Genomic DNA, 27,933 nt, shown 5'->3' with positions numbered 1-27,933 from the left:
CGTGCTAGCTGCAACATGATATTAATGTAGCAAATTGGAAAGTTCCAACAATTTGACATAATAACCTTAGATCCTTCACAATATCCATAACTTCTGATTGTCTTTTAGCCCAGTCATTCACCCATAACTCACAGCCATTATCATTCGAAGATGTATATGCATGCCAAAAGCAGAAATATTAAATATAGAGTACGCTACAAGTGGTACTAAAAGATGCTATCTAGGCCCACAAGCTATATATCAAGAAGATTCTCCTATCTTATATATGTATAATATATATGCTTCAAGTTTAAACTTCTTAGATGAGATTTATGGTACAGATATCAAGTGTATGGGAGTGTCCAAAGGCATACCCGTCAACTGGAACTGTTCAGCAGTGTTAATTGGCTCGAAACATAGGTCTCAGGCGGCATGTTCAGTTTCAAGACTTGAGTCCGTACATATGAGTACAATATAGATCTGCAAATAGTCTTCATGTAATCTTCATGACTTGCAGGCAGTAGTTCTCCGTCACAATGATGTGTTCCGACTATATATAAACTTCCTAAAGATTTGGACACAAGCTAGCTGCTAGGAATATATAACAAGTTTCTTTTTTCCTCTTCGAGACTGTCCAATTACTAGAAGGGCTGCTTGCTGGTTTCACCTGCATTACTTCTTTCCGAATTACAATAGGCAGAAAGTTCTTAAAGTGAATCTTGAACTTGGGCAATAAAAGAATACGTAAAGCTTCACCCTACCTCTTGCGTTTGCTCTTCACTACAGTGGGAGATGAAGGGTTACTATGCCAATTTCGTTTCCTTTGATTTATGAACCAGTTATTTATTTGCTTTAATTGCAAGCCCGTTTCCTGAACCAACCTAGCTTTGTCTTCCTCCTGATCAGAGCAATGTTTACAAGCCAATTAATAAGGGGTATATAGTAGTAGAGGCACCATTTGTAAAACCTGTTGCCAAACTGATCATTGGAGGGAGTGATTATGTCAAATCTACCGTTGGGTATGGCCACTTTGAATGTGATTGCCACCAAGCTTTTAAGAGGGAGGTGGTGTCGCCTGGAAGCTTTCCTGCTCTTCTCTTCCGTAGAATCTCCTCTCTAACGTCTACAATCTTCTCCTTGTAACCCTGAAAAGCAAAAATCGTTATGAGCTACGTATCTGCTCAACAGAAGAATAACAATGTTGCGAACGCTGGCTTTCTTACTTGTTTGAGCTCATGCTTCAGTTCTTGTCTTACACGCTCCATCAATGACCTCTCACTTTCAGTTGGGATGAGAGGGCCAAATCCCATGCTGTCATGCCCATCCATATAATTTCCATCATACAAGTTGGTGTCACTATCTGCTTGGTCATCTTCATCATCAGACATTGTAGCACCTGTACTTTCAACTGGAGATACACCTGTTCACACATGATTAATGTGCAAGTTAAAATAGCCACTTTAACATAAGAAAATATGGATATTATAAAGAAGCACATGCAAATACAATCTAATTCCATTGTTTTCTATTGTCTAAGACAGCATTAAGACATATCGGATAAAGGAGGGGTGCCCGGTGGGAATTAGGGGCTTCAGTAATTTACCTGTTAAGCTTTGCAGAGACTGCTCAAGCTCCCAACAAGCCATTACTGCTTCCATGGCATGAACACGAACATGTTGTTGCAATTGTTCTTTAAAGGTACAGAGCAATAGAACATAATGTGTCTACATCAGAAGGAACAAAGACAAAGAAAGAAGAGAAGAAAAAAGGAATATTCAGATAAAAAGATACACCGCTTTTATAACATCAAGAATATTTGGGTCCGTTAAGAAGTTCGACAAAATCTCAGAAAGTAAAAGATTAGCTACTCAGATAGCAATGTATCGATGATACAATCATACATAATAATGACTTTCCATATTTCTGTACATCCGAGAACGGTACTTTTGCATCTGTCACAATATTGTGGTGTCAGCAACTAATACCCATTTAATAATGGGTAATTATTTCAAGTAGTTATTGGATATTTTATATCAAAATATCAACTTTGTTTCACTTGAGTAATGACTGATCAAAATATGGTTTCGACCCTGTGTTTTACATCTAAGTGGGATGCAATATATACAACAGAAAACTTGAGTTATTTGAGACCAGCGAGACTGTTAAGAATTATTAGATGACGACTTATTAAGACTATAATTTTTATTTCCATTTAGCAAAACATGTAGTGTCTTGTCGGTTTCATTTGTGTAAAACATTTGATAATTGGTTAGTGAGGTCGGTTTTCCATTTCTAGAGTCGAGATGTTTGCAAGTAGTATCATGCTCCATAATAGAATGATTGAAATACGAACCTAATACAGTTTTTTCAAAAGTAAAAATAGTAGTTTTGACTGAAGCCGAATCATTTCCATCACATATCATATATAGCACTTTCCCATGGTTGTCTCTAATTTGGTTTTATGTGTGATCACTTTGAAGCAATAATAGCAGACAAGGCTAGAGCCACCATTACTGTATCCACTGATTCCCCTCTTACTAAGGATACCTCGCAGACCCGTGACTTTCCAAGTTAGCTAGATTCAATATAATGAGCATTTACACCTCCAATTAAGCATCAATTCCTAGAAAAATATCGTAAACTTTTATGATTCTATTATTACATGTTGAGGATAATCAAGCTTATAAAAAAAATGCCAATAATTTAAAATCCAACCGGATGCCATGCAAAGTAAGTCTATCACCAGCTCAAGTCACAGCTATTCCTGTGCTTAATGGCGGATCATATTTTGAAAAGACAGCAAGATCAACTGGGTTAAACAACAAGTGGAAAGAGATTCTCAAAAGCACTCCCAAGTTTCGATTATTAGTGTACTCTGAACAGCATAATTCGTCACAATTAGGATGCCACACAATACACGTACATTACGATTCACATAAAGATTATGACTTTCCAGAAGCGTAGCAGTTCCCTTTTTTTGTTTTTTAGGTCTTTTTTCTCCCATAATCTTTTACAAAATAGACAACGTTTTCGGTTGAAGCCACCAAATTGGATTCATATTAACACAACACCCAAGAAACAGAAAAATTACAAAAAATAAAATAAAATTCAACATGAATTTCAATACCAAAATGAATTCCCCCCCCCACCCAAAAAAAAGAACAAAATCAAATGAAAAAAAAAAAAAAAAAAAAAGGAAGCATTTTTTCCCTTCATCAAGTCAACCTCGAACTACAAAAACAAAAAAACTCGCAGGCATAGCCATTTCAATGATTCGAACCAGACAATTTTTACGTAAGATATGGGATCCTATGTCGACGTACGGTCGAGTAATAGCAGCGAATTCTTGGGTACAGTATTGTTATGAACAAATTCATAGAATCATCGGCTTAAGTTCTTTATCTTTTTCTTATGCTTGCAGAGATAACAAAAAAGAAAAAAAAAAAAATAGAGAAAGTAACTAACTAAACTAACCATAAACTGATCGAGCTCCTTCTCGTCCACCGAACCGTTTCCTAGCACCGAGTACTTGGCCACCACGCGCTGGGACTGAGCAAGCTGAGCGTCAATCCTCGGCAACTGGTCCACTGGCGTAGCGATCCTGAGACAAGCCACATGCGCCGACAGCAACTGCTCGAAAAGCGGGTGGGCCGCTATGTCCGCCTTCTGCTTGGCGCTCTCCCACTCCCAGTTCCCTTCGCAGTCGCTCTCTGTCCGGTTTCGATCCCCACTCTCGACGGAATTCATAATCGCGGAGACCTCATCTTGTCGGTCGCGAAGATGGACGGAATCCTGACGCCGGAGAATAGCATCGCTGAGCCAAGTGGGAGCTCCGGATCCACCGGCCTCGGAGACGGTAACTGAGAGCGGCGGCTTCCCAGTGGTGTCGAGCATGAGGCGGTGGTGCACAGCCTCTCTGTCGTCCTGGTCGCCGAAAGAGTCAAAAGCCATATCGTGATCGTGAAACGCCATTTATACAGACAAAGCAGTTTTACCTACATATACGTAGTCAGGGTTCAAAAGATGGGATTTTGAGGAGACGGGTTGATGAGGTTGAAGGTCTTCATGAAGGTAATGGAGTCATCAGGTCGATGGAGAGACCACTATGTGAGAAGGTGTGAGGGAAAGAGATCAAAAAGCTCCGTCCGGCAAAAGCCGATTCTCTTTATTTATTTAATTTTAGGTGCTTGACCCCTTGAAATTGAATTTCTAATATTTTATTCATAATCATATTTAGTTCATCCGATCCAACGGCGGGAACGGTGGTAACGTGTCCTAGAGATTCTATCGGGGATTACTATGTATTAAGACAAAGATTGATGATTGATATTTGTAATGTTTGGAGTTTGGAAGCAACCTCTTGTCATTTGACGTGAAATTCACTCCCCCCATTTTTTTTTTCAAGTCTCTATCCTATTTATAAAATAATTTACCATTTAAATTTATTTAATAATATGTCACTATAATTGAAGATAATAAAATTTAAAATAAAAAAAGAAATATTTTAAGAACTATTTGTTGCAGCAAAACATTTAGAGAAATTCTCTTTTATAAAAATAAATTTATAAAATAACATAATTTCATTTAATTTGTTAGAACTATTTTATAATAAAAATATATTTATAATTTGATGTTATTATATCAAATCACTCTAATTTGTTTACGAAATTAAATACTTTTATAACTAAAATATTTGTCAAAGAAAGTATATCATTATTAACAATTGTACATAAAGATCTTTATATTGAGAAATGATATTTGTAATCGTAGTTATGTAAATACAGCATAATTTTTTTGAAAAAAATGAATTAATACAGAATTAAAAAACTAATTTTTTAACCATAAATTTTATTTTTTTAAAAAAATTACACGATATTTGTATAATTTATAACTGTACGTAGAATTATTTATATATATATATATATCTCTTGGCAGAAACGGAAAAAGAGTATAAAAAAAGAAAGAGAAAAAAAAAAGAAAACAAAAAGAAAAGGGTAACGTGAAGTTATTAAGGCGACATGGTTGGTGTTTATAGATTCTTTGCTTTGTTGGAGGAAACTGTGGAACTTGCCAATGACGTATCCAATGTTCGGGGTCCACTAACGGAAAGTTGCCGTACAGATAACACGTGTCGGATCAAGGTTTCATGGGACCACTTGGGATTCCGGGCCTAGACCTGCAAATCAGGTCCGTACACCTGTGAACAAAAGTAGTAGGTTAGCCGGGGGGACCGGCTTCGCCAAGCTGCTTGCCGGCGGCGACTGCGAGAATAGGAGAGAGAAAGAGGGGAGGGTTCACGCGCGCCACTGTAGGCGTATGTACTAGGTGGTCCCCTATGCAGCTTTAAAGCCAGAACGTGCAGATCGGGGTCATCGGTGCATTCACCGGACCCCACTCTTCTACTGTTCTTATCACTGTTTTTGGTACCAACACGTGGTGCTTCACCTACGTTACTCCTAAATCTTGTATCAAAATTACCAATAATTATGTTATATCTATATTAAAAAAATATTTTAACTATAAAAAATTATACAAAAATAAATTTATAAATTAATATAATTTAATACAATAATTCAAATTATAAAATTATTTTAAATATAAAATAAATTTAACGGATCATATAAAATCACGTCAATTTATAAATTTAATTTTATGTATTCTTTTTATATCTATTGCAGTTATCTTTATATTAACAAAACAAAAACTTGATGTGCAATTATTTATATATTTTTTTTATATACTTAATTAATATTATTAATTACGTCACTTTTTTGTTCATATAAAATAATTATTTTATATATATAACATAACTCTTATATTAATATATATTATTTATAAGAGTAATATTATATACTGTCTGGTTAAAATTTGTTCTCTATTATTCAATTGACTAGAGATTTTGATTGTGTATTTATCTTTTACTCTTGATCTGGTTTTTCATTAAAGATCGTCTGTAAGAGAGAATTTGTGAATATGTAACCTTCATTAGATTTACTGATAATAATTGTTTAATGGATAATTTTATTAATTACATAGACACCCAAAATATCCCTCCGGAGTAAACGAGGTAAAAAGGGGGAAATTTCACTGTTCTCGTTGTCCTCTTTGCCTCAAAACTCTCTTTTTGTGGGTTTGCCTGTCAATTCGACAAACTTTATAATTATATATAAAGAATATAATTAGATTAATACTACGTATAATCATAAAATATTTAAGTATCGTGTAGTCATTTAAAAAAAAATAAAATTTATTATTTAAAAATTAATTAATTTTTATGTAAGTTTCATATTTACTCTCTTTTTTTAAAGTGATTATACATCGCTTGCACATTCACGATTGCAACTATAATTTTTCATATAATTATGAGAGTCGTTTTTTAATCGAGTCTTTTTGTCTCAATATCCAACTTTTAAAAAATAATTTCCATTGGTTTTAGTTTGCAAAAACATAGAGATGTGGATGGTATCCATATGGTCAGGAATAAATCAATAGAATTGATCATGTTGACGGCTAAATTTTATTTATTTATTTATTTATTTTTATACAGGAGTAGGAGTTCGAATCTGATTCTCTCATTTCGAGATCAATCCTTACGGCATTTGGTCCGAAAGAACTTGGCGGATACAACCAAACTTAAATATTGCCACAGCATGCATGGAAGACCAAGAATCCATCCTTCACCTTTGGCTTGCTTTAAATTCAATTTTGATGCAGCAACATTAATCTAATTACATGGATTGATCAACTCATGTTGGATAAACATGATCAGATGTTGCATATATATGCATGCACGTACGTACGTATGTATGTATGTATTTATAGCCATTTCAAATGCGCCATCTTTAGATATCTGCATATATAAGCTGTAATTAATCTTTGAAGAGCTGAGATTATAGTGATGATCACGGCCATCCTTTTCATTTAATATTCTTGCTAGTGATACAAACCGACATATATTTTTCATGCTTTCCATGCATTTAATATGGTTCTGTTTTATTATAAATAACTGCTTATGATAAAGAATCTTCAACAAAACTAATAAATGTCTTGTATGTATATATCATGTGAGTTGTTTGAAACGCATGGTGACCTACCCATCAATTCTGATGACTTTCATGCTTATAATTTAGATGCTGCCTGGTTGGTAGTATACATTGGTTCCAAGTTTTCAAAGTCGCCGGTAATAATTTAGTATTTTCAGAGGTTACTACTCTCTCTAATTAAGTTAATGTAGCAGTTGGAAATCTACCTTATCTTTTGCGTGCAGATATATACTGACTCGCTAATGATGTGTGCATGCAGTATCAGATATGGGATTATCATTCTCGATCTCTTGCTTACTCATGGTAAAGAAGTTTGGTGGGTCATCATAAGAGGATCAGCGTCTCCCTTCCGGCAGGGCATGCAGTCTCCCAAACATTCTCGTCAAATCTAATGGTCCACAACATGCCACGTTAAAATAATGTAATCATCTCTGTTATTGCTGCCACACTCCCCTTCATTCCTCGCCTTGCTGACCTTTCCTTTGTTTTTAATCTTATCTAATTGCATATAATAGAAATAGGAAGAACAACTCGTTCGGAGCTTCTAATGGGTTGTTCCTCTTCTCCTTGATCAAGAGGAAGAGTACCAAGAAAATGCAAGTTGGTTTATCGATTCAAATAAAGAAATTCATGGAAATAGGTAGCTTGGTTTGATTGATGCGTCCTGATGTTGAACTCACGAAGAAGATGGAGTCGCGGGAGCACAGTGATGGGTGCCGAGAAACATATGGTCAATCTGACGGTCGATGAATATAGAAAGAAAATAGTAAAACCATGCACTTTGATCATGATACGATTTCGCTCATGGAATGTGGGTAGAAGAAAGGGAATGTAATAGTTTACCAAAACATGTCATGTTGCAAAACTGTCACATTCAACTTCTGTCTTCATTTCCAAACTGAGTTTCCCTTGAAATACCAATATCTCTTCAATACCCATGGAACTTGGCTCCCTCCATGCGAACGAGTCTACACTCATTCTCCAGCTATTTTTGTGAGGGGAAATATGGGAGTGTGTTCAACAGTAGACAAGGTACTTAATTTAGTGTGACATAGCATGTTTTTTGAGTTGTCAGATTTATTTTAGTCCAAGTGATCTTCTCCCGTTTGAAAGAGGGAAGATTTAGGCCTTGTTTGAATTCACAAAACATCTTATCTTATCTAATCATTATAATTTTTTTAATCTTCCAAACAAAACACAATAAACAATTCAATTTCTAACAAAATTAATAGTAAAAAAATATTATTATAATAATATTTTATTTAACTTTCAACTTTTATCTCATCTCAACTCAATGTCCAAATCGAGAGGAGCTGCTCCCAATTGGAGATAAGGTGACAACTATGCATTTATCTATACAAAGTTATACCTCTCGTTAGTGCCTTAGTTAAGAGTATAAAGCCTCATTAGACTATACAATCCATCTTATCTCATCTAATTATTACAAATTTTTCAAACTTCCACCATAATATAAAAATAATTCAACTTTTTTAAATTCTTGAACAAAAATATATGAAAAATATATTCCAATAATATTTTATTTAAACTTTAATTTTTATCCCATCTCATTTGTGTAACTAAAGAAACCTAAGTTTGAAAGTAGTTTGTTTAGGAGGGCCTATTTTGATCCAAAATGGGTTTCGACCGGTAAAGCACTATGGAGGGCCTGAATTCTGGTAAACAAAAAGCATGCTTTTGAAGAATAGTTTCAAATATAAAGCCAAGCTTTGACTGCCAGAACAAGACGCATAATCCAAAGCAAAGTTTCGGATGCCACAGTGTCTGAATTAACGTTTACAAACGTCTTCATTAATAAGAGTTGAAGGTTGTGTGCAGCTCATACCAACAATGCATGACCGGGTATATAGAGGATCAAAAAGAAATTTCTAATGCATCAGATTGCAGGTGAAAAGATGTTTGTGCACAATTGCACTTTGTTGAACATATATGTTCAACAGGCTCTGCAAATGATTTGCATCAAGAAAATTAAAGTATATTCAACTGTGCTCTCCTTTTTCTTTCTGAAGTAAACAGAGAATGATTTTTTTTGTTGAAAAAAAAGGATAATAGGAAACAGCCAGTACAAGAAAAATAGACAAGTGGGTACAAGAAGGACCTTGAATCAGTGATTAGTGAGATTAAGGTAGACTAGGAGAGAGGGAAGGTTTAGCCACTTTGACCTCACCACAGTCACTGATATATACAGTTTTAAGAGGCCTGTTCCATATTGAGCGAGCATTTTGGGCTCTTTCATCTCCAAAAAACTCAGCCAAGTCATTTAATTGGCGAATCCGTTCACCTGGTTTGTATGTGGGGATGGATGCTATGGCTGCCACGACATCCAAACCTGAGATAGAGTTCAGCTGAGAGATTAGTGATCATGCTCTTGATGATAGTATAGCAGAATTTCTTTCTTTGCAATCTTTTGCATTGAAGATCCTTTTTTGTTCCATGCTTGTGCCTTCAAGTTAGTTTTCAGTTTTTAAGACCAAAACAGAATCTCATTCTATGTGAAATAGTTCAGTTTGCTATCCAATTACAAAGTTTTCACACAAAACAGATATGTACCTTTAAATATATGAAATTATGTACCACCTATCAGAAAATGTATGAAATTCTATACTGCGATGAAGAAGTTCATGTTGATAATTTCATGAAATAATAGTTGTTGATGGGGAGATAAACAGTTGGGGAAAATCTTTCCGTAAGGCATTGATATAATATAATTGGACATCCCACTAAACCCAAAAGCTCAAGCCTAAAAATTTGACTCACTAATGTTACATTAGTCACTAAGTTTTGTAAAAATATCATCTCTGGAGATTTCATCACAATTGAAACCCGAATAAGAAACTATATGCAGTGGACAATACATTCCAGATATCACTTCTTGTATGCTACAGACTGACTGAGAAAAGTGAGCCAGAAGATCTCCTAGAATTAAGATTCTGGGACACTGTTGCATTTTCAAAGAAAGCAGAGACATTTTTATTATCGTACTGAAGAGCATCTGTGCTAGTGCTACCTAGCTAGACCTGTATGCTATAAGCTAAAGACAGAATTTTAACGGATTAGCACCACAATTAAGATCCCTCGTGCACTGCACATTGCCCACAAAAGGTGATAGAAGGCACAAGACCATGTTTTTACACAAGACGATCATGCAAACCTTGTTAGGCCACTATTGTAAGAGGGTACTTTGAACTTCTGTACATATTGATTAAACTTTCAAGGAGGAGAAAAGACAGCACAAACACATTCGATGTTCATAACTTCATTCCAACAACAAAATTTGGGAAATACAGGCTAAAGTACCAATTGCATTCTAGCATATTAATAAAAATATGTTCGATTCTGGGGGAAAGACATCACCAGAATGTTACCCAAGAGCAAAATGAAATAAACTCCCCTTTATTTTCGCAAAAATCTTTAACTAGAATCCCTCCACAACAATGCAAAGCCAGAGGTTATTGCCAAATTGGGAAACAACCAGAAATCAATCAACTAATCGAAAAGATCACATTTTTTTTATATGCCCTCTACAAAATATTGAATTTTATCAATTAATTATCAGAACTGCAAGCTTGACCAAACACCAAACAATATATATGGTGATCATACCAAGAGAGCTCATTTCTAGTAGGAGTGTTCAACATCATGATAATGAGCACAAGAACTAACATCAACCCCACAAAATTAACCCATTCCAGTCAGTCCTTGATATTTAAGAAGTACTCGGAAAATAAACAATGTATCCGCTTTATTGTTATTGGATGGCATGAAATTCCATAACACACTGAACAACCATGAAACTCACCTTCAAGCACTGTTCCGAAAATAATGTTCTTGCTATCGAGTTGAGGGCACGGCCCGGGTCCGGTGGTGATCAAGAACTCCACATTCCGATAGTTAGGGTCGAGCTTGATTTCATCCTCGTCATCATTCTCAGACAAACACAGCGAAACAACGCCTGCACGGGAATGAGTGAGCATGAAGGCCTTGGAGTCGATGGTTTCGGTGTTACGAGGCAAGTCAAGGGGAGGGCGAACCTCGGCTTTGTCGCGGCGGCCTTGGCGACCGGCAAGGAAGAACTGGCCGGGGAAGATTTTGTGGACAAGGGTGTTCTTGTAGGAGGAGGAGGAGGTGGGAGAACACATGGACTTGAAATTGGTGACGGTGATGGGGACGAGGTGGCCATAGAGGCCGAGGATAAGGCGGCCTAACGGGATGGACTCGGAGCAGAGTGGGGAGTTGGAGGAGTCGTTACCGGAGGGAAAGGTTGTGGTGGGGCAGAGGCTGAAGTCCATGAAGACGCGGTCAGTGATGGTGGTGTCTAGCGGTGCTGGTGGTAGAATGGTTGCAGGAGAGGCAGGTGGTGGAGTGGTGGCGATTGAGAGTGAAGAAGAGGAGAGGAGAAGAAGGGAGCGGCGGGTGAGTGGGATTTTGGGGTTGAGGTGGAGCGGAGGGTGGTTTTTGTGGTGGTGGGTCTGGGAGAGGATGGGTTGCGGATAATGGGGTGTTAGAGAGCGGGTCATGATGCAGTGAACATGTTCACTTTTCAGCCTATGGATCGGATAGCGAGGGTGAGGTTGAGAGAGGAGGCGAGAGGAAGACGGATAGAGACTGTGGGGTCTATACTTATTAAGTATTCGGATAGGAGAGGATCTGTTTGGAGAAAAAGAAAGGAAAAAGGGGCTACGAATTTATATGTGGACATGTATCTTTGAACGTACGGCTCTCAGCTGTAAATAAATGGTTTTGGTTATGATTCACTTATTTTTCGATTCACTTATTTTTCCATATCATTAAATGGTATGTGGTGGCCACTCTGACTTTTCATCTTGAGCAAAGTACTTCCTGTTCTTCATGCCATGTTATATCCCCAGTGAATCATGCAGGCAATTATTCATGCCTAGCTAGTGAGGAGTAGCAAGATTATTGGTGTTACACAGGTCATCTTGGAGTGAAAATTTTCTGGCTTTAGTAAATTAATCATTCAGAACAATCTTCTTTAGATCCTAAAGTTGATTGACTTTTTACTTCTCTCAGCATGTATACATGGACGCTCAGAATATGATATAAATGAACTGTGCAGAATAGTCTCCTTAGAGGAAGAGGGTGCCCTGTTCTAGTCTTGCTCATGGGATGTAGCACATACCACCAATTACCAATTAGGCTGTTACTCCCGTCTATCTATCTGAACCCATGTAGCTTACTAATCAGCAACTTTCTCTAATGTCTGCATCTGTTTACTTGCACACAGTTATTTATCTATGGGGGCAGAGTAATTGCTAAAAACCTCCTATGGGCATTTCAATGGATGCAACTCAGCAAGAATTGGGGTCTGAACCCACACAACACATTGTCATCGTATTTCCGACAGTATGTAATCGAATGTAGGACTCTGTCCCCCATGTCTTCATCCAAGAATTACAGGAGTACTGCGTTGTATTAAGCTGTCACTGAAAAACGCAAAACAAATTTGCAGAGAAGTTTTCCTTTAGGTAGAAGAGAAAAAAGAAACGGGACAGTCTGTTTACAAAAGAACTCAGAAGAATAAAAAGAGTTGATTCTTGACAGTAGAAGAAATCTGTGCTTCAACTCAAAAAAAAACATTCAGGGTTGGCAGTAGTTCCTAACTTCTTTTCTTCTAACGGAGCTGTAAGAGGATTTGGAAGCTGCTATGGACAAAGAATTCTCTGTCCGTGAATGTTTATTGGGAAATGAGATTTTCCTTTGATGAAAACAATCACTGGAGGAAGCACCTTTCAAGTTATGCATTGCGCAGCTGCAGTTGCGATGGTACGGCCTCCGCTCAATCTCCTTGTCCTGCATTGATAAGCATCCATCAAACACACATCGAAGCATCGTCTCTGCTGCTCCAGCGGCCATTCTGTCTTCGCTCTCTCTCTCTCTCTCCTCCCTCTCACCCTTTTCCCGAGCCCCCCCTGAGTTTGTGAATATTAATGTGTGTGGGAAGGGGACCGGGATGGAGGTGGGGAGAGAGATCGACGTTGCAAAATCGTGACTTGAAATGTTTTTGAAGCCTTTGAATGCTTTCTAAAGCATTTATATAGGTGAGGGGCGACGTAACTGAGTGGGAATGTGGGTGTAATCAGGAGAGAAACCGTGTTTGTGTGGTTCAGCCGCGTAGAAGTAAAGAGAAATTTGGGGAGGTGGGGTACGCAACAAAGGCAAACGTTTTCCCCTATGAAGTTTAGATTCAGATAATGGGGCCCAGGTTAACGTCAGAGTGAGAGAGTCTTGACCAAGGGGGGGAAAATAAGCAAGTCAGCTTCACTCGGCATGCGTCCTGTTCAGGCTTTGCCTGGCAAATGGCTTCATTCGGCTAAGAATTTTCTGTTTTGCTTGGAACTCATTTCACATACGGTTCTTTTAGCGTAGAGATTTGGGCTACTCCTAGCATAGATTACTCCGGAATATTCATTCTCCAACTACATACCTTGTTAGACTCAAAAGGAGTAGTACAACATGATTAGTAACTCTTTTGTCCCACAAATCAAATTTTAAGACCTAACAATAACTATGCTTTGGCTTGATCGTGATGGCTTTTGTTTTGTTTATGCTGAACACACGTTAATGTCGTTGGTGAAGGTCTTGGTTTTGGTTTCAAACCTAGCTAGGTGAGCATCTGGTTAAGTGACATGTGAGTCTGACCCAAGATGGTTGTATTGAATTTGGAAGATCAAACAAAGAGTTGAATGATGTGTGAAAGTAGGAAACATGCAGGGCCTCTATTGATGCCTTCGTTTTGCTGTTTTCTTGTTATTTACTGGGATTTGTTGCACTGATGGACAAATACAAATTCTCTCTCTTGTAATCTTAAGCAGAGCTTTGGCAATATACCCTGGATCTCTTATATCTATATAATTTTCTTATTGTTGGTTAAAAAAAAAAAAAAAAAAGAAAGCGGATGAACATATAAATTGAAAGAGTACTGTTATGTATTTAGTATTGTGGTTTCACTGATTTGACCTCTTCCAACAGCTTGGTGTGTCTATTTTAGCATTCTTATTAATTCATATTCTCATTCCTTTAGGAATTAGAATTTCCACTTCGCAGAAAGATAGGTAAACGCCAACAGAAACAATTAAAAGGAATACTATGTTTAACTTGAGTGTCAGCACGTTCAAATAATGATAAATACAGTTTTCCTTTTGAGAAAAAATAAGGTCTACCATTAAAAAAAAATATTCTTTTTATGTGGATCTTAAATTTATTCACTTTTTTTTAAAGGGAGTACGCGAGACTTGTATACCCTTGAACTGTAAAGATCATTTCTCCAGCACTTCTTCCGGGCTTTGATCTATGTCCTAGTAAATGAGAATGAATGAGGAATTTAACTCTTTTGAGGAGTACTACTGCAAGCTTGGAGATGATCTCAAGTAAAAACGTTATGTACTCATAAAGATGGACTGGTCATGCTAGTTAAACCCATGATCAAGAGCTAATGCATGCTTGCTGGCCTCAATTAATTTTCCCAACCATGCTGCACCAAACCAATTGCTGCCGGCATTGTCGTTAAAAGGGGAGAAAATCCAGCAAATAGGTAAGAAGTGAGACTGGAGGCCGTAATATTTGTTGAGGATAAAGTACTACATTTATGTTGTTGTAATTGTATATCATTTCAGCTTACACGCTTATGATTGTGTATAAAATAAATAATAAAATCTATATTTTTTCATGACCAGTTTAAGCTTTTAGAATAAGCCATGATTTCAATGAAGTGGTATTTCACAAACAATCCTATCTTTGCCGAGTTAATTAGTACTTGGGCTGTTGTTTCAAACAAAATGTGATCATCAATTGACCGCATGCATGATGTTGTACGCAGATTTCGTTCATTCAATATCTTTTTTAAATTTGGGGCAATTCTGGAAACGACAGTACACAAGACAATGTCTACATAAAACTTTGCAGATTGTAGGCCAGGTTCAAGCCGGAAGAAACCGATGCGCGTTCGTTAATCCTCGAGCATTATGATCTTGGGGAGCACCGGAGGAGGAAAAATAGTGAAAGAAATACATAAAATCAGCTGCTCACTTCCTAACCTTCCCCTTCTTCTAAATGAGCCATAGCAAGCTTGTGGAAATATCTGTCATGTGTGCAGAGACAAATCTCCATTAGCATATATATCTTCGATCTCTCTCTCTTCTATTTGACATGTCAGGAAAAGAACATTGATAAGGCCGGGATTTGGAAACTGTTATGAGGGACAAGGAACAATCTGTCCACGAATGTTTCTTGGGGAAGGAGATGTTCCTTTGATGAGAACAAGCATTAGAGGAACCGACTTTCAACTTATGCAGTGCACAGCTGCAGTTGCGGTGGTACGGCCTCCTCTCCTTCCCCATGTCCTGCATTGATAAGCATCCATCAAAGACGCAATCTCGAAGCATCATCTCTGCTGCTCCCGAGCTCATTAATTAATTCTAAGTACTGAAGATATATATATATATATGAATAATGTTGGTGGACAATTAATATGTGTGCGAGTTTCTGTGGTTTATGGAAGTTTTGAAACTATTGCATGCCTGCTGGAATAAGGGACAAGGAGTACTACTGGTAGTAGTACTGTACAAAGAAAAATTTTGTGCTCATATGCACCGTACGTTCAACTCGAGAGAACAAGTGCTTCTACATGCATGAGGATTGATATATAATTAAGACAAACGTTTTCTCTTGGTATTTAAGTCCTTTTTAGTTTGTTTTGCTTTTGGCACTGCACTTTCCTCGTTTTGAACTTTTCTTGTTTATATGGAAAGTATATATATATATGAACCAACATATCAATTTTAGGAGTGGAAAGTACTATAGATACATAGAGATTATATAAAAGGCAAAAATTAAAGTTTTATGTACTTATTTTCGAACATTTTCTTATTAATTAGCATTTGTTTCTTTTCATTAAGAGTCCTAACTCATTAATATCCTTAGCTATGCGTAGGGGTGATATTTGCACCTTCTGGGAGGGCAATCCTCAGCCCTGCATGGATCCCCGCGGGAGGGGAGGGTGTGTGTCGTGTTGGCCCCTCATGTCATCGACCCACCGCCACCGTATATTAGATCATATAAGCTGAGTCAAAATTTATGACACGTGTATAGTAGTTAATTATGTTAGTTATTCTTCCATTTGTGTATAAATAGACTTCAGATATATGTAAGAATATGAAGTTCATTTTTTAATACGATTCAATATATTTTTTTTTTCAAGATTCTTTTGCTCTCTATTCTTTCTTGCATTTCATTTCTCTTTTGTTCAACTTGATACCGTGTAGCGTGTGGTGGTATCGCACGATGAGTTTTCTAAAGAGAGAGAAAGAGAAGATACCTGGGGCTGGGGGCGAAGGCGAGAGAGGGAGAGAGTCTAATATACTAAGCGACGATAGTAAGAGACCGACGACGAAAGATAGAGAGAGAAAAGAGGTGCTACGCGAGGAGAAGTTAAGTTTAAAATCTAACGTATTTTTTAAACAAAAATTCTATGTGTAGTCATTTTTGTGTACTCTTTTGTGCACTCCAGTGATATTTACCCTTGACATTTCTACGTACGCAGGTGCCCGCCCCCGGGCCAGTGCTGGCCGGATGCCTGCTCAGCAGCCCTAGTAATTAGGTGGACATTGCATTTGCAGCATGCTAAGTAAGGAAAGCCACGTCTTTAATTAATTAATTAATGGAGTACCCAATTATTAGATAAAGATCAGCTGGTACTCAACTGAAAATAATAATAATAAATTATTGCCAGTCACGCCCGTTTCGTCTTTCTCACCGTCCCTGAATGTGGCCGCGGCCAACTTCAGCCGCACCATGATCATTCATCAATAATTAGAATAAGAATATTAATAAAAATAGCTGGAAAAGGCTGCTTTCTATATATGTTCAATTAATATTAAAATATATAAAGACTGGGAATCGTTTGTCTTTTTGAATTTTTAAATTCAAAAGTACTCTATGATCATTACTCTATATTTATCTCTTGATGATCACAGGATTTTTAATAACCTAATTTAAATCATGAATTATAAATAATTAGGAATTATAAAAAGAAAAATTTTATATAACATATTATCATTTTACTTGCATCTCTTTAAGTAAGATGTGACATATTTATTATTATTGAATAATCATTTATTGAATGTTTTTTTATCATCAAATAATGATAAATATGCCACATCATATATAACGTGATGCAAGTGAAATTATGATATGGTGTATAAAATTACTCTTGTAAAAATGGGATCGAGGACATGTCGACAGACGTATAATTAATTGTATAATAATGAGATAATGATCCACAGAGGGAGCCGACCCCGGCTTGCCATCATGTGGCCATCCAATCCATCATATGTGCGTGCCGATATTGTCTGGGAAATGCTTTTTTAATTAATCCATTGATTATATATATATATTATAAACTAAAGATTAAATAATTTAAATGCATGTAATATCAAGATGTGAACATTTTCATTTTCCAAGCTCCAAAAGCTTGTCAATGGAGGTCAAGATCGTTGGCTATCCAATTCGACTTAATCCAAAAGTTACATGAACAAGTTATGTGGAGAAAGTTTTCATTTGCATGGATTCGATCTTCATAATTATAAGAACTGTCTTCTGCATATATCATATAAATTTGCAGTACTAGTAGATGATCTATCAAATACAGATGAAAGGATTTTTATTTAAAATCATTTCATCATATACAAAATCCATTTGCACCAGACCATCCATGTATAAGATCCTCTTGTGGATCTATAAACATAATTAAACCGTACGTTCATGACAAATCTTTTACCCACTATCCATATTTCTTCAAAGCTAGAACTGATTTATACGTAGTGATGATCATCGTTCAAAGAACATATATAGCCAGATGAGGCCTCCCTGCGTGCTGCGGCAGCCGCCACCACAGGCGCTGGTGAAGAAGAAGGCGAGGAATGACTAGAAGAAGAAGCTGATGCGTGTAAGGCCAAGGATCCCTCACTCCAGGACCTCCTGATGGGGTAGGATACGCTCTTTTTGCAGCACTTGGCCGAGAATGCAGTAATATTGGAGCTACCTTTACGCGACTTATTGTGGAGGGCACAGCCACAATTCCGATGGTAAGGCCGGCGCTCAATCCCTGTGTCACAACCTGCGATGCAACCCTCGTACACACATCTCAACAATCCCTCCGCCGCGGCTCCGGCACTACTGGCCATGTATGCCGACCCTTACTGGCCACCACCGCTGCGTGCCTCTCAATATTACGAGCACCACCTAATTCGAAGACGTTTTCTTTTCAGGCGCTGAAGGATAGCATAGGTGGGCATTTATAGAAGTGGTTGGAGGATCATATATATAATAGAAAAAGAAAGGAGAAAGAGCGTGGCGTCAAGCGTTATAGACTATGGTTGTCATGAAGCGGAATAGGCGGCATTTAAGAGTAGTAGAAGACAGAGGTGTCATGTGAATTGGTCACTAGCAGAGAATAAATAGACAGCAGTGTTAGCTAGCTTGCTTGGCTCATGGCCTGGCGCATCTGTGCGCACGAGTGCGCTGTGTGTGAAAGAGTAAATTAAGGTAGCTACGCGGTAGGCAAGAAAAAGCAGGGGACCTTCATGTGATTGTGTATTACTTACCGACACGATACTCCATTTGCACCAAAAGCAAACTCTAGATTTTTCTTCTTTATAAAATAACATATAAAAGTATTATCGTTTTATATAAATACGTTTAATTTAAAACATAGTTGTAAAAAAAGTTGTATGTATATCATTACTCAATAATCTTCTACTTAGAGATGCGACAAGGATATATTAAGATGGGTCACTTTTTCTATTTGGTTTATGGTCTAGTGCATTCTATATAAGTTATTGGAATTATGTATCGAGCCACATTTAAGCAATATGACATCCATATTTTTCCCCACGTGGTGTAAATTTCTCTAATCTTATTATTATTGTTGTTGTTAATTATACACTTATTGTAAGGGAATTTTTTCCCTCGGGCCAAAAGCTTAAAAGACAAGCCTAAATATGGGAAGCTTGGCCCATTAGAGATTATCGGCTTTGAAGTAGAGGTTGACTTATGACTCTAAAGGCGCGGGAAACCCCGATAATGCAAAGAAGGAAGGGACATGCTATCTCGACATTCTCTTGCTACACCAAGCCTCAAATGGCACTGTAGAAATAGGTGAGCAAGAAATGCAGGGAGCCCTCAATCTTTTGACAGTGGAAGGATGAGAAAACTGACAGCGTGCAGCTGCAAGACAAAGGGACAAGAAGCCACGCCGCATTAATTTTGCTACCCCAGAAGCCACGCCGCATTAAAGAAATCTGACTAAATAAACTATTGAGGGAACTTATTTCCCTAACACAAAAGATGGGCAGTTGACCTTCAAAAACTTAGTTTAAAAGTTAATCCCCAGGTATAAAAAACTCTCTCTAACCCTTTTACTCTCCTACACAAATCACTAAAAGGATACTGACTTAAGTATTGGAGATTTCCCGGCCTCCACCAAAGGCACCCCCCTCTTTTTGTGTGTGCAGGACCAAGATCGAAGATTCGAGTCGCTGTAGCCTGGCTTAAAGGTGTGCGAAACACGATGTTAAGAATACCATATTTTTTGCCCCATATGGCATTAATAAACCCTAGTATTTATTAAATAGGTAATGATACTTAATTAAAAAATTCACACAAACAACTATAATTGTCGTGGGACTTAAACTTTAAAGTTCGAATAAGAAGTTTAAGAATATCAAATCTGGAACTCATTAAATTAATAGCAAACTAGATCTACACAACCCTAACCCTAATTGACAATGCGCAAATGCATGCATGGTTATGCAACTTAATTTGGGCAATAATTAATCTCATATATAGGAGCAATGCCTTTGAAAAATCTCTTTGAAGGGTTTGAAAACGCTAAAAGCAGCTTATAATTATCACTTCATCATGGATATATAGATATTATCTTCAATACTCGGTTGGAATTCGATTGTTCAATTTGAATAGATATAAACATAATATGTGAATCCCAACATTCAAATCTCTTTGTTTTCAAATTAAGCAATTCAATTATTCAAAATAAAAATAAAAAATAAAAAATCTTAGTCTCTAAACATCTTTCTCGTTGTATCTAATTAATATTAATGAATTGAATAAAAGCAGAAAGGGAATCTTCTCATTGAAAAGGAAAAAGAAAAGAATATTGCTCCTTTACTGGTTAGATATTCCTGAATTATTAATTGAAAGTTATTCTTTGCTAGTTGTGAATTGTCTGGAAAAGGATATTACATATCCATGTACATGCATGTAACTTATATATATATATATATTGAATGAAAAAAATCTATTCAGCACCTATTTTCTTATCATCCTCTCATTATCTTATGATATGACATTAGATAATAGGTTCATAAATAAAATATAATAAATAATCTTTAATCGTCTAATATCACATCATGAGATGATGAGAATTGTGATGATGAGTAATATTACTCATTTTGAATTATGGCATGAAGCTCTGGACTGGTTGCTCAATGCTCATGATAGAAAATTTTTACATGGAAGGCTTACACTACACATATTCACTTAATCAATATGTGATTTGTCATTTTTGTCATTCTGTCTTAATCCATTAGAAAATTGTTCAACTATATAGAAAAGGAAACATGCTTGCTGATGGATTGGGAAAGCTAGCTAGCCAGGAGCTCATCGTTTTAATGTATTTTATTCATCAATAATAGCATATATAGCTACTAAAACGATTGAATGGTACTTTACATGTTAATTAATTTAGACGAGGTGGTAATGTAAGTATGTACAGATTATATCAAGGGAATATCATGATCTGTTGAGAATACATGATTTTTAATATGATTGCTTGTGAAGAAGAAAGAATAAAGATCAGATGCACGCATTAAGAGGAAAGATGGGGGAGCTGGCCTGCTTAATGCTTGTAGGAGAAGCATTAAGCAGGCCAGCTCTTGGATTATGTCCACCAGATTCCATACCAACTTTACCTAATTAGGACAAAGGAGATAATCTCTTCCAAGCTGTAAACACCAAAAACCTGAGAAACCAAGTACTACTTGAACCAGAGGAAACCTACATGCAGGCATGCTAACACGAAAATTATATCATTGCTATTGAGCTTAATTTAGGGTTTTCTTAAATGCCAATAGGATGGTTGCTTCTTTTCTTAACTTCCCCATTTTTTTTTTTATAAAATGTATACATTAGTCCTTCCTCGACCAATAGTAATTAAAACATCTAGCAAAAGGCTTAATGATTTATTTTAAAAGATAAAATTTAAAATGTAAATATTATAAATTAAATATTATTATTTAGGTGATATAGATATGGTGTATTATATTACTCATCGCTTTGCAAAATAGAAGAACTTCGATAGTAATGGTATAAGAAATGAGAAATAAATTTTAGGGCCATATTGCTTATCAAAAATTAAAAATCTTATTTCATTTCAACTTATCATTAGAATTTTTTCAAATTCTTATACAAAAAGTTAATAAATAATTTAATTTTTTTAAATTTTAATATAAAATTAATATTAAAAAATTATATTATAATAATATTTTATTTATTATTATTTAAAATATTTCATTTCCTTTCATCTCATCTATGTAATTAAACGGGACGTAAAACATTGGGCCCAGCCCATACTCATTGTAAATTGTAATCCTGACCAATCTCTTGAACAGCAATATGGATCAGAGATATCACGCGTTCGAGTTGAGGGAAGTTGGGTAGATCGATCTGTTAAATTTCCCATTTTCTTTATGGTCAACCAGGGCACAAGACTTAAAACTCTTTAGCTTTGCCAGTTGCCAAACTCCCGAAGAAAAACCGACCATATAAAATTTGGAGAGGCCCCTCAGGGCTCAGATTCCTCAACCCCTCTCTTCGTCGGCGCTTCTTTCTCACACGGAGAGGCCCATCTCTTCATTTTCGTGTCTCTCTCCCTCTTCCGGCGGTGAAGGTCAGTTAGATCCGTACTTTATCTTGACCCTTTTTCATTTTCTGTTATCTTCGTTTTTTTTCTATTCGTTTAGATTCACACTCCAAGAACTGTGTTTTATTTCAGTGCTTTCATATCTGAATCTGCAATTAAACCCAAAGCTCACGTAGAATTTGGCCTTGTTTTGCTGTTTTTCATTCGTTTTCTGTACTGGGTTTTCCAGATCTGACCCACGTCGTTCAAGAATGGGGGTTTTTAATCAATTTAGAATCTGGGTATTGACCATCTGCTTGGTATTCCAATCCGGGTATGGGTTTTACCTTCCGGGTAGTTACCCTCACAAATACGGTGTCGGTGACGAATTATGGGTGAAAGTCAATTCCCTTACTTCCATCGATACGGAAATGCCCTTTAGCTATTACAGTTTGCCGTTTTGTACGCCCGATGGGGGTATCAAGGACAGTGCTGAGAATCTTGGGGAGCTTCTAATGGGGGATCGGATTGAAAACTCTCCGTATCGGTTCAATATGTACAAGAATGAGACAGAGATCTTTTTGTGCAAGACCGATCCATTATCAGCCGAAAAGTTTAACATATTGAAGGATAGAATTGATGAGATGTATCAGGTTAATTTGATTCTTGATAATTTGCCTGCAATTCGGTATACAAAGAAGGAGGGTTTTGTTTTGTGGTGGACGGGGTACCCTGTTGGAGTTAAGCTTCAAGATGTTTACTATATATTTAACCATTTGAAGTTTAATGTGCTCGTTCATAAGTATGAAGAGACCAATGTGGCAGGTGTAATGGGAACTGGTGATGCAGATATGATCCCATCAGGGAAGATGAAATCCAACGTACCTGGTTACATGGTTGTTGGATTTGAGGTGATACCTTGCAGTGTTACGCATAATGTTGATTCAGTGAAGAATTTGCAAAAATATGGCAAGTACCCCACTGCTGTGAAATGTGATCCCAACACTGTGTCTATGTCAATCAAGGAAGGGCAGCCAATTGTCTTCACGTATGAGGTCACATTTGAGGAGAGTGACATCAAGTGGCCGTCGCGTTGGGATGCTTATTTGAAGATGGAGGGATCGAAAGTCCATTGGTTCTCCATTTTGAATTCTCTAATGGTGATCACCTTTCTGGCTGGTATTGTTCTCGTCATTTTCCTGAGGACTGTTAGGCGGGATCTGACCCGTTACGAGGAGCTTGACAAGGAGGCACAAGCACAGATGAATGAGGAGCTATCTGGGTGGAAGCTTGTTGTGGGGGATGTTTTCCGCGCCCCAACCAACCCTTCCCTTTTGTGTATCATGGTTGGAGATGGGGTTCAGATTCTTGGAATGGCTGTTGTTACAATATTGTTTGCAGCTCTTGGATTCATGTCACCAGCATCACGTGGAACACTTGTTACAGGTATGCTATTTTTCTATATGATACTTGGTATTGCAGCTGGTTATGTAGCTGTTCGTCTTTGGAGGACAATTGGCGGTGGCGATCACATTGGATGGGTTTCAGTCTCATGGAAAGCTGCGTGTTTCTTCCCTGGTATTGCCTTTTTGATCCTCACCACTTTGAATTTCCTCTTGTGGGGAAGTCACAGCACAGGAGCCATTCCATTATCTCTTTTTGTCATCCTGCTTCTCCTCTGGTTCTGCATCTCAGTTCCACTTACCTTAGTTGGTGGATACTTTGGGGCAAAGGCATCTCCTATTGAATTCCCTGTTCGAACAAACCAGATTCCTCGGGAAATACCAGCTCAGAAATACCCTTCTTGGTTGCTTGTTCTAGGCGCTGGCACCCTTCCTTTTGGCACCCTTTTCATTGAGCTCTTCTTTATAATGTCTAGCATTTGGTTGGGCCGTGTATACTATGTCTTTGGGTTCCTCTTTATTGTTTTGATGCTCCTCGTGGTGGTTTGTGCTGAAGTATCTTTGGTTTTGACCTACATGCATCTCTGTGTGGAGGACTGGAAATGGTGGTGGAAGTCATTTTTTGCTTCTGGTTCTGTTGCCATATACATCTTCTTGTACTCTGTAAACTACCTCGTATTCGACCTGAAGAGTTTGAGTGGACCTGTCTCAGCCACTCTTTATTTGGGATATTCGCTCTTCATGGTTGTAGCAATCATGCTGGCAACGGGCACAGTCGGGTTCCTTTCATCGTTCTGGTTCGTGCATTACTTGTTCTCTTCAGTGAAGCTGGATTGAAGAACATTCTCTGCTCAAAAGAACACTTTGAAGAGCATTGTTGGTCATTCGAGGAGACAGAAAATTTGACCCTTCAAAGATGTTCCACGGTGTGTACTTTTCTACAGTTTATTTTGCTAGGGAACTAGGAAATGTAATGACAATAATTTGTCCAGATTTGCTTAATTCTTTATTAGCTGAAAATCATGGCATGATACTTTGCCACCAAAGTTTATTTGCGTTCTGGGGTACAGGAGGCATCAGTATTTGGTGGTAGTTCTTATGGGATCTTAGTGTAAACTTTTGGACTTCAGATCTGTTTGGTTTGAAATGTTAAAGGTACAATATTTTTGCTGTTTTTGAAATGTTAAAGGTACAATATTTTTGCTGTTTTTTCTTTTCGGGGAAATCTTGGACCATTTTGACTTGTTTTGCGTTTCTGATTTATCTGCTTATTTGTATGAGCATGCATCATGAATCCAGATTCTTTCTAGTTATTCATGTTAGGGAGATCTTGTACTCTCCACATTATTGAAGTCGCGGAATTTGTGTATGACTAGAGCCACACACTGCTACATAGCAATTCACATCAGAATATCTTTTGGGTGTCTTGAGATTTGTCCTCTTATGGATCTCATGCTCTCGGCATCTCTCTCAATTTTCTTGGCAATCCTTGTTGGTTTCCGAAATTCTATCTTATTTCTTCCGCTGCCTTCAATTGCTGTGGTTCTTTTTTTTTGTTAATTTTAGTTGTTGTGGTCGCGTTAATCGTGAGCTCTTGCTCGGGTTGTCCCCCATGAAATGGTCGTGGGTCGTTTGGCTATACATGGACACATTTGCGCATACACTGTTTGCACAGAAATCTATAAAATTGTTCTTGCCGTAGACTTTGGAGAAGATTGGTGTTTGGTGCAGTTACAAAATGAGTTTTTTGCTACAGCTAAGGATAGCACTACTCGATTTTGGTTTTGAATCAATAGATTGTGATTTGTGATCATTTCATGAGTAATGCATCTATAAAGAGAGATTTTGTTTTATTATTATTATTATTATTATTATTTTTTTTTTTTTTGATAAGTTATTATTATTATTATTATTATTTCGGGCAACCTGCTTTGGGGCTCTACATACTCACTTTTACAGAGTAAATCTCGTTCTTGTGCACTGCATCTTTGGACTATGCCGAACTGATTAAATCGTTGGCTTTTCATCAAGGGTCCAAAGAATTGTTTGCACTATGAGATGTTGAACCAGCTTGGACTTGGACTTTGAAGAGAGTGATACTCTAAGACGAAGGCATTCACTACTTGGGTCAACAACTTTTTGGAATTAAAAGTAAATTCATAAATTGACATAGTTTTATATAATATGTTATATATAAACCTTGAGGGGTAATTCAATAGGTTAGGCCTTGAGTTTGTTTTCTAATAGTCATTAGTTTGAGTCCCCTTAGGGTCACTTAAGGTTTACCTGGCCGTTAACTTCATGATCTCGTGAAATTAGTTGAGGTACACGCAAGCTGGCCTAAATATCTACGAATATTAACATATATATGTTATATATACTTTACAATATGATATGTTATGTCAAGTTATCAGTTTGAAAATACGGACTAAAATATGTCTCATTTCATATTAGTGAATTTTGGTTGGGCCACTTCTTTTGACTTACTTACAAAGTTATTCACTTCACATGATTTTTCATGTTCTCAAGGAGAGGTCGATCGGGTTATTGCATTGGTATGTTCTCCTCAGTTAGTTGTTGGGCCGCTCTTGTTCCTAGACCACTCAAAACTTTCCTTCTCTTCATCTTCTTGCTTTTATTTTGTCTTTTGTCAATTCATTAACAATCTATTCAAGAGAGAAGTAATTCACCACAATAAATTATATTTCTCCATTTTTTGGTGCAATGTGCACAGGTGGAATAATAAATTAAGAAAGGTATTCAATTAGCTGCTCATTTCCTAACCTTCTTCTACTAAATGAACAATATTACAATCTGTAATGTCTGTGACAAATCTCCATTAGCATGTCTTCTTAATCTGAGGGAGGGACAAGCTGGAACAATCAGAGAATAATGTTTCTTGGAGAATAATGTTCATTGAGCAGAACAAGGAAGTACCGATTCTCAAATTTTGCTGTTTGATATATCAATTTCGATATGGTAGTTAGGTGACAATTGGAAACCCCATGAAGCTTAATCTTATATATAAAAGTTCCGATGAAAAACAACATAGTATATGTAATGTTCGATCGTTTAGATGAATGATATTTCTTATGTCAGTAGTTAAATTACTACGTAAGACCCCTAAAATCAGCTAACCCCGGACTTGGACAAGCTCATCACAACGGATCATCGATGATACACTAGATATATATAACGGAGCGAGTTAGCTACCAACCATTTGATCATCATCATGTCCTGTGGGACATGAAATTAGATTCAGAGCAATCGATCGACGAATATATTATATATATATAAGCAACATTTGGACTACTAAATGATCTATCAATTAATACGTGCATGAGATCATGAAAGGATTTTTATTTAAAATCATTTCATCGATCCTTGATCACATACAAAACCCAATTGCAATATCAGAACATCCATCCATGGGATCCTGATCTTGTTAGTCTATAAAGATAATTAAGCATGCAGTGCCATTTATGGATAAAAAAACAAAACGTTTACAACCACCAAACCCTTCATCATGGCAAATTAATTTTAACCCACCATTCATATTTCTTCAAAAAACTGAATTATACTGATCATCATTAAAAAAAACAAAAAAAAAAGGAGTAGACAGATTCAAATCTTGAATAAAACATACTCGTCCTGATCTTCATTACGATCACACAAACTGGACTGATGATGACTATTAGCTGGCTTCCCTGCTGCAGCCCCCACCACATGAGCGGGTGAAGAAGAAGGAGAGGAATGGTTAGAAGAATTAGAAGCTGCGTGCAAGAGCAAGGAGCCTTCACTCCAGGACCTCCTGATGGGATAGGATACGTTCTTTTTGCAGCACTTGGAGAATGCAGCATTGGGGCTACCTTTACGGGACTTATCGTGGAGGGCACAGCCACAATTCCGATGGTAAGGCCGGCGCTCAATCCCTGTGTCACAGCCTGCAATGCAACCCTCGTACACACATCTCAACAACCCCTCCGCCGCGGCTCCGGCACTATTGGCCATATGTATGCCGACCCTTACTGGCCACCACCGCTGCCTGCCTCTGATCAATATTACGCGCAGTACCAAATTCAAAGACGTTTCTTTCCAGGCGACGAAGGGTAGCAAGCAGAGGTGTGCATTTATAGAAATAGTTGGGAGTATCATATACGTAATAGAAAAGTAAAAAAAGAAAGGACAAAGCAGGTACTGGCGTCAAGGGTTAGTTGTCATGAAGCGGAATAGGCGGCATTTAAGGGTCGCAGAAGCCGTGTCATGCATCTGAATTGGTCATAAATCAGCTAGCTAGCAGAATAAATAGCATGCAGTACTCTGCCATAGCTTGGCCTGGCGCATATGTGCGTGTCCGTGTGAGAAAGAGAAAAGATGGCTACGCGGTAGGAAAGAAAAAAGGGGAACTTGTGATTGTGAATTACTCACGGACACGATACTCCACCCATGCATAAAGCAAAACCTTTATTTTATTTTATTTTATTTTATTTTTATTATTTTTTAATATTAAAAAAATAGAACTATTATATATGTGTGATCATGGTTGGTTTAATTC

At 37.2% G+C, this 27,933-nt stretch overlaps 5 protein-coding genes across 8 annotated transcripts; 1 reads left to right on the top strand and 4 right to left on the bottom strand.

Moving 5' to 3' along the window:
- Nucleotides 1-116: 116 nt before the first annotated feature.
- On the bottom strand, nt 117-4,163 carry LOC122296446 (homeobox protein knotted-1-like 3). Of its 2 annotated transcripts, none has more exons than XM_043106174.1 (6): nt 3,454-4,163; nt 1,583-1,703; nt 1,203-1,399; nt 993-1,124; nt 741-877; nt 117-654 (listed from the first exon to the last, which is right to left on the bottom strand). In XM_043106174.1, exons 1-6 carry the CDS (start codon nt 3,949-3,951, stop codon nt 621-623), a joined length of 1,119 nt encoding a protein of 372 aa, XP_042962108.1. In that variant the 5' UTR covers nt 3,952-4,163; the 3' UTR covers nt 117-620. The 2 variants fall into 2 exon arrangements, with proteins under 2 accessions (XP_042962108.1, XP_042962109.1); XM_043106175.1 differs by having other exon boundaries at nt 117-646.
- A 4,775-nt stretch (nt 4,164-8,938) lies between these two features.
- On the bottom strand, nt 8,939-11,795 carry LOC122297166 (peptidyl-prolyl cis-trans isomerase CYP28, chloroplastic). The gene is made up of 2 exons (XM_043107107.1): nt 10,840-11,795; nt 8,939-9,369 (listed from the first exon to the last, which is right to left on the bottom strand). Exons 1-2 carry the CDS (start codon nt 11,555-11,557, stop codon nt 9,161-9,163), a joined length of 927 nt encoding a protein of 308 aa, XP_042963041.1. The 5' UTR covers nt 11,558-11,795; the 3' UTR covers nt 8,939-9,160.
- A 6,074-nt stretch (nt 11,796-17,869) lies between these two features.
- On the bottom strand, nt 17,870-18,241 carry LOC122297052. The gene has a single exon (XM_043106841.1). It carries the CDS (start codon nt 18,239-18,241, stop codon nt 17,870-17,872), a length of 372 nt encoding a protein of 123 aa, XP_042962775.1.
- A 3,543-nt stretch (nt 18,242-21,784) lies between these two features.
- On the top strand, nt 21,785-24,603 carry LOC122296554 (transmembrane 9 superfamily member 11-like). Of its 3 annotated transcripts, XR_006238584.1 has the most exons (3): nt 21,786-22,023; nt 22,226-24,533; nt 24,568-24,603. XR_006238584.1 is itself a non-coding variant. In XM_043106338.1 (2 exons), exon 2 carries the CDS (start codon nt 22,248-22,250, stop codon nt 24,213-24,215), a length of 1,968 nt encoding a protein of 655 aa, XP_042962272.1. In that variant the 5' UTR covers nt 21,785-22,023; nt 22,129-22,247; the 3' UTR covers nt 24,216-24,559. The 3 variants fall into 3 exon arrangements, 2 of the variants coding, with proteins under 2 accessions (XP_042962272.1, XP_042962270.1); XM_043106338.1 differs by lacking the exon at nt 24,568-24,603 and having other exon boundaries at nt 21,785-22,023; nt 22,129-24,559; XM_043106336.1 differs by lacking the exon at nt 24,568-24,603 and having other exon boundaries at nt 22,226-24,559.
- A 2,399-nt stretch (nt 24,604-27,002) lies between these two features.
- On the bottom strand, nt 27,003-27,389 carry LOC122297051. The gene has a single exon (XM_043106840.1). It carries the CDS (start codon nt 27,387-27,389, stop codon nt 27,003-27,005), a length of 387 nt encoding a protein of 128 aa, XP_042962774.1.
- Nucleotides 27,390-27,933: the final 544 nt, after the last annotated feature.

Source organism: Carya illinoinensis, chromosome 15 (assembly GCF_018687715.1).
Source record: "Carya illinoinensis cultivar Pawnee chromosome 15, C.illinoinensisPawnee_v1, whole genome shotgun sequence".
NCBI classification, from domain to species: Eukaryota; Viridiplantae; Streptophyta; class Magnoliopsida; order Fagales; family Juglandaceae; genus Carya; species Carya illinoinensis.
This window is presented reverse-complemented; position numbering and strand designations above follow the sequence as displayed.